Source organism: Lactuca sativa, chromosome 8, assembly GCF_002870075.4.
Source record: "Lactuca sativa cultivar Salinas chromosome 8, Lsat_Salinas_v11, whole genome shotgun sequence".
NCBI lineage: Eukaryota > Viridiplantae > Streptophyta > Magnoliopsida > Asterales > Asteraceae > Lactuca > Lactuca sativa.
In genome coordinates, this window is record NC_056630.2 from 111,126,403 (window position 1) to 111,136,483 (window position 10,081).

Here is a 10,081-nt window from a genome sequence, read left to right on the forward strand (position 1 = left end):
TAGTTTTTTTTATCATCATTTAGCATCATAATTTGTACATTTGCATGTTATTTGTTTAAATAATGTTCAATTCATGTCTTTTATCAGAATTCTCGTACTGTTATCATTTTTTGTGTTGTTTTCAGATAAATCGAGCGAATCGATACTTTGGGAGCAGCTGGATTCATGTTTGGAGCTTATATGGAGTTGGATTTGAAGAAGGATGCTAAGGAACAACTTGAAGTGCTTAAATTGTAGAATTGCGTCCAAAACGAGTCAGAAACTCAAATCTGAATCACATTTTATATTTCTACGATTGTATAAATGCATTGAAGTTTTGTAGAGCCGAAATAAGTCATGTGGATGCCATATGAGAAGAAAAACCAATATCTGTAATCGCATAACCAATATCTGCGATTGTATTTATTTGAGGCAACTCACGAAACTTCGGAAATAACATCGTACTTCATTTTAAACTCAATCTCGCAAAAAACAAAAAATCTACGATCACATAAACCTAATCTGCGATCACAATTTTCTCCCGAAGTCATAAAAATGTTGAAAATAGCATCGTACATCATTTAAGGGTGAATCTGGAAAAAAAAACCTCAAAAACTGCGATCGCATTTATGCCTTCTACGATCACATTTTTCGCCGACTTTCTCCGGAAGCTTCCGTCTTGCATATAAATAAGACCCTCATAATTTGATTCGAAGGTTAGACGGTTCCAGACGACGAAAATCACTTCTGAAGGCGATTTCTGATACCTTTCACTGATTTCTGAAGATCTTAAGAATAAAATGAAAAATTAGAAGGGGGTCAAACTTTTTGTTCTTGAATGAAAAAAAAAGGAATATAAAATTCAAATTAATAAAAAATTTGGGCTAAATCTGAACTGAAGACTGTGAATCATTTCCTACACTTAGTTTAGAAGATTATTCTGTTTGTTATTATTTATTTTTTTTATTATTTATTTTTGTACTAGTTTAGATTCGTTTTTAGCCATGTCCGGCTAAAACCCTAGTTTTCAATTCTGCATATACTAGTACTTTTCATGTGATTACGTACCAGATCTGGTTATCTTTTTGTGTTTCTATCTAGATTTTTCAGTTTTGAACTTAATGAACGTTTTATTTTTAATTCTTGTTAGTCTGATCACCTAGCTAGAGTTTTATCATTCCAGTCAATCAGTTGATAGAATCAGTAATTGTTTTGTCAACTTGTAATAAATAACAAGTATCAGAATGGTTTCGTGTTTGAGATTTGACTCTAATTTAAATTGAAAAATTATATCTTTACGCTTCCGAACTTGTAAGAAGTATTAAATTTTGCTGAGAATTTTACACATAACTTAATACAATTTTTCTAATCTTAATTAAGAGCTTGTTTAATTAAACAGTAAAAAATTGATTAAATAAAAAGCTTGTTGATTGATTTAACTAAGTAAAAGAGATTATACTAGAGTTTTTTTGGGTACCATCTTTTTTCTATCGTGAAGCTATTGGGCGAACTTTCATTGATAAACATATACTATACTATGAGGACTTCTAAACCAAACAATGAGATTTTATAGCTGTGACACCTATAACTTTTGTTAAGATAGGATTCTCTTAATAATCGTTTAATTTTAATTTTAATTTTATCTTTTATCAATTTCATCCCATTTTTATCTATATTGTCTGTTTTGGCCGGTGTCTACAAAAACAGCAAGGAAAAACGAAGGCAGAAGTTCAATGGTCCACAAACCTTCCTCAACCTCCATCTTCTCTCTCCCTCTGAAATAATTGTAATCCTGATCCATACCCAAAATCAGATTTTCCATACCTTTCATAATTCACTAGCAGACACTATATGTAAAGCCTTCTTCCTTATATTTTTTTTTCTTGATTTTAGTTTTAAACATTTCAGCGACGCCCTAGGGCATCGATCAATAAGATGGCAGCTATTGAAACGCTACGGCCTATAATTCACGGTCAAATCCATTTAAACTCTTCGAATTACAATCCAAAACACTCATACAGGTGCACTTCCTTTCGCGAAAGATTTCGTGTTGTACATGAAAAGTCGAATGCTTTTGTTACCAAATCGTCATTATCCATTCGCCCAGCCATCAATTTGTACAGAGAATCTAGGGTTTCCAATTTTAATTCATGGGGCGGAGGGTTAGGGTTTCTGAAGATGAGTAAAAGTTGTAGAGGAAGGAATAAATTGGGTGTGAATAATAGTTCCTGCGAACATGATACAGAATCTTCGGGGCAGAAGAGCGAGAGTGAGAGCAATAAAGTGAGTAAGAAGAGAGAGAAGGGGGAGAAGAAGGGGAAGGGGGGATGGGGGTGGGGGTGGGGGAAAGGCGGTGGCAAATGGAGGTGGCAACCGATAATTCAAGCACAAGAAATCGGTGTGTTGTTGTTGCAGTTAGGGATTGTTATGTTTGTCATGAGATTGCTTCGGCCAGGTCTTCCATTGCCAGGGTCGGAGCCTAGGGTTCCGACCACATTCGTGAGCGTTCCATACAGTGATTTCTTGACAAAAGTCAGTACCAATCAGGTGCAAAAGGTGGAGGTTGATGGAGTTCATATAATGTTTAAGCTGAAACAAGAACAAGGTACCCCAGAAAGTGACATTAGTAGTAGTCTAAGTAAAATGCAGGATTCAGAGTTGTTGTTGAGGAGTGTGGCACCTACAAAGAGGATTGTGTACACAACAACCCGCCCTAATGATATCAAAACTCCTTATGAAAAGATGCTTGAAAATGATGTGGAATTCGGGTCTCCTGATAAGAGGTCTGGTGGCTTCTTGAACTCTGCTTTGGTAAGTTTGGATTGTAGGTTGCTTTTCACATCAAACATGGAAACAAACAGCTAATGGTTCAATTATGTTCACAGATAGCATTGTTTTATGTAGCTGTGTTGGCAGGGTTACTTTCCAGATTCCCTGTAAATTTTTCTCAGGTAGGTTAACTCTACCCATTATTTAATTATTTCTTCACATGTTATCATTTCTTTTCAGTGAAAAGTGACATTCACTTCTTTTCATACTTCATACACAGCAATCTCCTGGTCAACTTAGAAACCGCAAGTCAAGTGGTTCTGGTGGGTCAAAAGTCAACGACCAAGGCGAAGTAGTTATGTTTTCTGATGTTGCTGGTGTTGATGAGGCCAAAGAGGAGCTTGAGGAAATTGTAGTAAGCTCAAAAGACATTTCATTCATCCAAAATAAAAAGAAACAATCTTTGTTTATACTTTCACGTCATTTATCCTTGTAATTTTTCTACTGAATTCAGGAATTTCTAAGAAATCCAGATAGATATATACGACTTGGTGCTCGCCCACCTCGTGGTGTCCTTCTGGTGAGTTTCAAAACCCTAATTCGCAGGTTCTTACATTGTGTTTCAACGAGGGGTAAATTTGTAAAATGACCTTGTGGGTATGTTAATGTATCTTATCTTACAGGTTGGTCTTCCTGGGACAGGTAAGACACTTTTAGCAAAAGCTGTAGCAGGGGAAGCTGAAGTCCCATTCATAAGCTGTTCAGCAAGTGAGTTTGTAGAGCTTTATGTTGGCATGGGAGCTTCACGTGTTCGTGATCTCTTTGCAAGGGCAAAAAAGGAAGCTCCATCAATCATATTTATAGACGAGGTTCAAATATAAAATATTTTTCATTTTCTAATTATAGTTATACTTATACCCTTCTCTTTTATTACTCTTAACTTTTTTAAAATCTTTGCAGATTGATGCTGTGGCCAAGAGTCGCGATGGCAGATTCCGTATTGTCAGTAATGATGAAAGAGAACAGACTTTAAACCAGTTGCTCACTGTATGTTTTAATAAGTCAAACTTTTACTTCTTTTTTAGTCAATGGTAGTTTAATTTATTAATTTAATTTATGAATTTTGTAGGAAATGGATGGTTTTGATAGTAATTCTGCTGTGATTGTTCTTGGAGCAACAAACCGTGCTGATGTACTGGATCCGGCCCTTCGTCGACCAGGGAGATTTGATCGTGTGGTTATGGTCTGTCTTCTTCTCCCTTTTGGTATTTATTTATCTCTCTAATAGTTTTATATTATTATTATTATTTTAATAAAAAGAATAGCAAAAATGTTAAGTTAAGTTTTTGTTATTTTAGGTAGAAACACCAGATAGGGTTGGAAGACAAGCTATTTTGAATGTGCATGTTAACAAGAAAGAGCTCCCTTTGGGAGAGGATGTTGACCTTGCTAAAATCGCTTCCATGACCACTGGTTTCACCGGGTAATAAAAAAAAATATATATATTTTTTTTCTTTTTATTTCCAAAACTACCCTTGATCTTTTTTTTTGAAATACATTTTTTGGTTTGGTGTACAGGGCAGACCTTGCTAATTTAGTAAATGAAGCGGCTTTGATGGCAGGGAGACAAAGTAAATTAGTAGTCGAGAAAATGGACTTTATCCAAGCAGTGGAGCGTTCAATTGCTGTAATTATCTTTTTTTCTTTTTCTTGTAAAATAGAAAGATTTTATCTTGCATTATATGATTTATTTTTTAATAAAAAAAACAGGGGATTGAAAAGAAAACAGCCAAGTTACAAGGCACTGAGAAAGCAGTGGTGGCTCGCCATGAAGCTGGTCATGCAGTGGTAGGCACAGCTGTTTCTAAGCTTCTTGCAGGACAACCACGGGTTGAGGTAAAGATTTTTATCATGGAATGGAATGGAATCGCGGATTCCAATTCCAGTTGAGTAATGGCAAGTGACAAGTATTCATGTTTTGTATTGGTATCAGAAACTAAGCATACTACCAAGATCAGGAGGGGCATTAGGATTCACTTACACCCCTCCAACAACAGAGGACAGATATTTACTTTTTGTGGATGAATTAAGAGGACGCTTAGTCACCCTTCTTGGGGGACGTGCAGCTGAAGAGATTATTTACTCGGGTCGCGTGTCAACAGGGGCACTTGATGACATACGCAGGGCTACAGACATGGCATACAAAGCTATTGCTGAATATGGTCTCAATCCCACCATAGGTCCTATCTCATTGTCAACACTTTCAAATGGAGGAATGGATGATTCCAGTGGATCCATGGGTTTCGGAAGGGATCAGGTTTTCCTTTTACTTTTTATCTTTTTTTCTTTAATGGTGAATCTAGAAGTAAGAGCATTTTGAACATGATTTATAGGGGCATTTAGTGGATCTTGTTCAAAGAGAAGTTAAGTTAATGCTTCAATCAGCACTTGATGTGGCGCTTTCTGTCATGCGTGCTAATCCCACTGTTTTGGAGGGGCTTGGTGCTTATCTTGAAGGTAATTAGTTCCCTTTACCCCTCCCCCATTCATATAGATGAAGGGTAAAATGGTCATTTAGTCTCATTCAGAATCAGATGGTTTAAAAACTTGTTGAAGTAATGTTATTTGTTTTTTGTTTTTTGGGTACTACTTATAGAAAAAGAGAAAGTGGAAGGGGAAGAGTTGCAAGAATGGTTAAAGTTGGTGGTTGCACCGGAAGAACTTGCTGATTTTGTTAGAGGCACGGAAAAGACATTTCTGCCCTTACAGTCGTCTGCACCTGATCTAAAGCAACTACTGTAACACCAAATGATACCTAGACATTCCAAACACACCCTTCCTCTATCTGCAACTTTGTATATTACGAAAAAGTCAGGTAATTTAGATATAACATATACAGTCCCTCATGTTCAAATAGTTGCAGATTTTGGCATTGGATTATGTTGTAGATTCTTGGAATTTATAAAATTTGTTTTGGGTCAATTTTTAGCCGATCCCAACTTGTTTGGGGGTGGAAAAGCTCTTGTTGTATGTAAACAACTCACAATTGTAATAACTAATAACTTGTAACAATAAAATCAAAAGCTCTTAATGCATAGATGATGTTAGTAAGAGTTACTCTTAAAAGATTAGGCAGCAACTGAACTGAAGAAGATTAAAGAAAAGCTTATGAGTCTAAATCAAGCATAAAGTAAGGTGGGATGCTATGTGATTTATTTGGTGCATACATGACACCAAGAAGAATCTAGTACAAGTGTATAACACATTGTCATGTTTCATTTGCACAAAATGATGTTACTTTTATATGGCAAATATATATGTTTTATGGCATGTTTTAATGTTAACATGCGTATTACACATAGTGTATAAAAGTTTTATGCATGTTGAGTATCACAATTTAATATCCTACGTATGATAACCAAACATATTTACATGTAGCTATGAGATCATAAAAAAATGTTTTTTTATGAATAAAAAATGTTTACAAATAATGGATTTAAAGGTTATTCTTGCATTAAATTTTATTAAATGTTTATGAAAAATGCTAAATCGTAAAATAATTACTACTTGCTAAAAGCCTAAAAATTTCAGATAACTTGGGGAGTTGAATTACTACTTGCTAAAAGCCTAAAAATTTCAGATAACTTGGGGAGTTGTAGAAAAGTGTTGTCTAGCAAAAAAATGAGGGTTGTAGTGTAGGTAGTTTGTTTTCGTTCAACCATTTATATTTAAATGAAGATACAGGTTTCTTCAAGATGATCGTGCTTTATGGTTTCATGGTTATAAAATCAATTCATGGAGAAGATAGTTGTTTCAGACATTCGATGATCGGGAGCTATTCAAATAGTCATTAGTTGAACATAATCAAGCTATTGTTCATTTTGAAGAAAGAATGTTGGGTCTTAAATGTTTTCTTTCTGTAACAGTGGGAGATGGAAAATGGACTAATTTTGGAAAGATATATGGATAAGTGATATTCTGTCAAATTTATGTTTTAGAGGTGATCAATAAATCAAATTTGGTTCACGATAGTGTTCTGAGTCTTTTTAGTCATTTAATGTGGCACCAACCCATAGGGGTGCGAAAGAGGAGCAGTGGAGCGACATGGGTAACTTGTTTAATTTTTTGTCATCTCTAATCAACATGATAGATTGACGTGAAATTTAGACCCAACAAGTATGTTTTTAGATAGACGAGAATAGTCACACACACACACAAAGACATAATATTTACATGATTCGGTCAATGACTTACGTCCAAGGATATGAAAGAGTATTCTTATTCACAAAGTTTGAAAAAGATAGTCTAATACAATACAATTAAAATCCCAAATATCAGTTGTGTACAACTTCAGACCTAACGACCCTAAGCCTACTGCAAATACATATCTCGCTGAAAATCGATGTCATGTTTATTTCGGGTCTTCAATTCTCAAGTCACATGTAACAATATCCACCTTGACTTGAGTATACTCTAAGCTCTAGAAACCAGGAACTTCCTAGTCCCTCTTTCCAATTTTCCATGTAGGGACTTAATTCCAGCAAACATGTACTCAGTTCAAGCAAAGCTTGAGCTTCCATGGGTAACGACTTTGTAAACATATTAGTTGAGTTCTCCTTGGTATCTATCTTTTGAACGTGGAACCTTTCTTCCAAAACATCCCATATGAAATTCAGCCTTACACAAATATCTTTTAGATATACAAATATGTCTTTTCATGATAGACAAAATTCGTTGCAAAATACAAAGCACTCTGACTGTCACAAAACAAGATAAGCTTATCCACCTTCAACCCAAGACTCTGAACAAGACTGTGTAACCATATACACTTCTTTATTCATTTGGTTATTGACATATACTCCAATTTAGTTGTCAACAAGGCAACTGTACGTTGCAATGTTGACAACACATCCAAATAAAATGAATATATAACATGACGATGATCTTTTTTCATTAGATCACTACCATGGTCCGAGTCTGCATAGCCAACCAATGTTTACTTAGTGTGTTAGCACCATAAACTATAAATGTTAAGTATTGTATAATCCACTTGGCCACTTTCGACCGAGCTTTTCCCTGATTACTCATAAACCTGCTTATAGAAAATAACATATATGAGACTTCCAATAACAATTAACTATGGTAATGGGATTGTTAGGTTACAATAACATTGTACATGCGAAACTTCACTTAACATTTAAGGGTACATGCAACCTAAATGGATCTATGGGTTTTCACAATTAATAGCAACATATATATGAAACACAAACTTCTATTCTACTATAATCAAAATTACTAGTAATAGAACATACTTTTACCATAATAAAATATGTCAATCTCTTGAGTTCTTTGAATGCTCCATAGAAAACAAGCGCCGAAAGTATGCACGCCTCTAATGGTTCAAACTCAAAACCCTAAAACACTAGAAAGACAAGAGAATAGTGGTTGGAGGAGGAGAATTTCGTTCTCCACCTTCTAGGTATGATAAGACACCAAATCTTGGTGCCCAAGGGTCCTATTTATAGTTTAGGTAACTTGTAGATAAATTTAGATTTGAATAATTAAATATTAGATTTAATCCCCAGTTCAAATCCTTTCCTTATCAGCAACTAGGAGGCTTTTAGAAACCCTAAATAGGCTCCTGAAAATGTCTATGCCTTGGTAGGTTCTATAATTGCCTCTTTTGTTCAATTATTGAACAATTGCAATTCACCTTTACATGTTTAATTAATTCAAATTAATCCCGAATTAATTCATCATTAATTCTTATTAATAATTAACTAAATCCATCTATTTCTAATCAATTTATTAATCACATAATAAACTAAGAAATCATTTTATCTCCCTCTCCTAAAGTCATCTGTAGCTACTTTTCTAGCTTTTGAGGGCAACCCAAAAAAGAATTTACTTGTAAAAACCAAAATTTTCATTTTTAAATTACCAAAGTATTGTTCATAAACCAAGTCATCGGAAAAACATAAGTGTCAAATACAAATCATCATCACAAAAAATTAGAGTGCCATAAAATGCCTACTAACCAATCTCCCAACGACTGTGTACAATCAGGCCTTCGCTTTCCCGCGATCCTTAGAAGTAAGTATCTGAAACACATATAATCAACAATTGTAAGCATGAAGCTTAGTGAGTTCTCCAAGATACCATATACAACACAACAAAAATAAACAACTATGGGATATCAGTAACCTCGAGGATTATCAGCAGTCCCAGTGGGTAAACAACACGTCTTGTGGGTTATCAGAAACCCTGAACACTATATGCAGTCTCAGTCACACATAAACAACATAACACAATAATAAAAGTTAGACCTAGTCAGTGTTGCAAAACTCGGCCTACTCGGCCGAGTACTCGGAATCAGCCCTCCACCGAGGCGAGTTATGTGAAATCGGCAAAAAAACTCGGAGTAAGTCAAAATCGGTCAACATCTCTTAACTTGGGCCTACTCGGTATTACTCGGTCTTAATCGGGCCTACTTGGTCAACAAAGTCAAACTCGGCCAACTCGGTCAAAATCGGTCAAATGGTCAAAATTGTCATAAAAGAGAAAAAAATCAAGAATTTCAAGATTAATATGTATAATACACTTAATGATTTATTATTTAACACACACATGTGATTATTACTACATATATATATCTTAAATTTTCAGTAATTATTCACGAAGTGAGACAATTGTGTGTATTTCAGCTTTTATGTATTCACATGTATCTAATTTTGTTATTTATTTCAATCAAATTATGAGTGTAACTTATGATTTTGACATATATAATTTTCCTAAAAATATTTCTACATGAATTACCGAATCCAAATACTCCCCGAGTACTCGCTACTCGGTAGTCGGGCAAGCAAGTACCGAGTAGCGAATTCTACAACCTTGGACCTAGTTAACAATTAAATCCAATTGGTCATCACAAATATAGCTATTCTACCATATAGGTAAGAATCAGTGAGGAGACTCACTTGATACTGAATGACAGATAAATCTCACACCCGAACTGCCAGAACTAGACTATGCCTAATAACACAATAATTAAACCTAATTAATAATTAAGGTCCATAACTCAACTCATAAGTCTAAATCCCATGACTATGCCCCTTAAGGAAAAAAGACCATTTTGCCCCTTCTATGTTCCAAAACCCTAAATCTTGACCAAAACTCAAAAGTCAGCAAAAGTCAACTGCTTAGCACGTACACTAGGCATACACTCCCCTTACACACGACGTACTCAAAGAACCAGGTGGGTCGGGGTCAGGCCTGGCTACACTGGGCGTAGCAAATTGTACGTTGGGTGTACGTTGTCTACTCCCAAAAGTCA

At 35.1% G+C, this 10,081-nt stretch overlaps 1 protein-coding gene across 1 annotated transcript; it reads left to right on the forward strand.

Annotated features, from left to right (window-relative positions):
* Positions 1–1,666: 1,666 nt before the first annotated feature.
* LOC111893176 (ATP-dependent zinc metalloprotease FTSH 9, chloroplastic) lies at positions 1,667–5,843 on the forward strand. The gene is made up of 13 exons (XM_042897878.2): positions 1,667–2,790; positions 2,865–2,930; positions 3,029–3,163; positions 3,263–3,328; positions 3,432–3,617; positions 3,709–3,795; positions 3,878–3,991; positions 4,107–4,231; positions 4,327–4,435; positions 4,519–4,644; positions 4,742–5,065; positions 5,142–5,265; positions 5,405–5,843. The coding sequence occupies exons 1-13, from the start codon at positions 1,915–1,917 to the stop codon at positions 5,548–5,550; spliced, it is 2,484 nt and encodes an 827-aa protein (XP_042753812.1). The 5' UTR covers positions 1,667–1,914; the 3' UTR covers positions 5,551–5,843.
* The last annotated feature ends 4,238 nt before the right edge of the window (positions 5,844–10,081 follow it).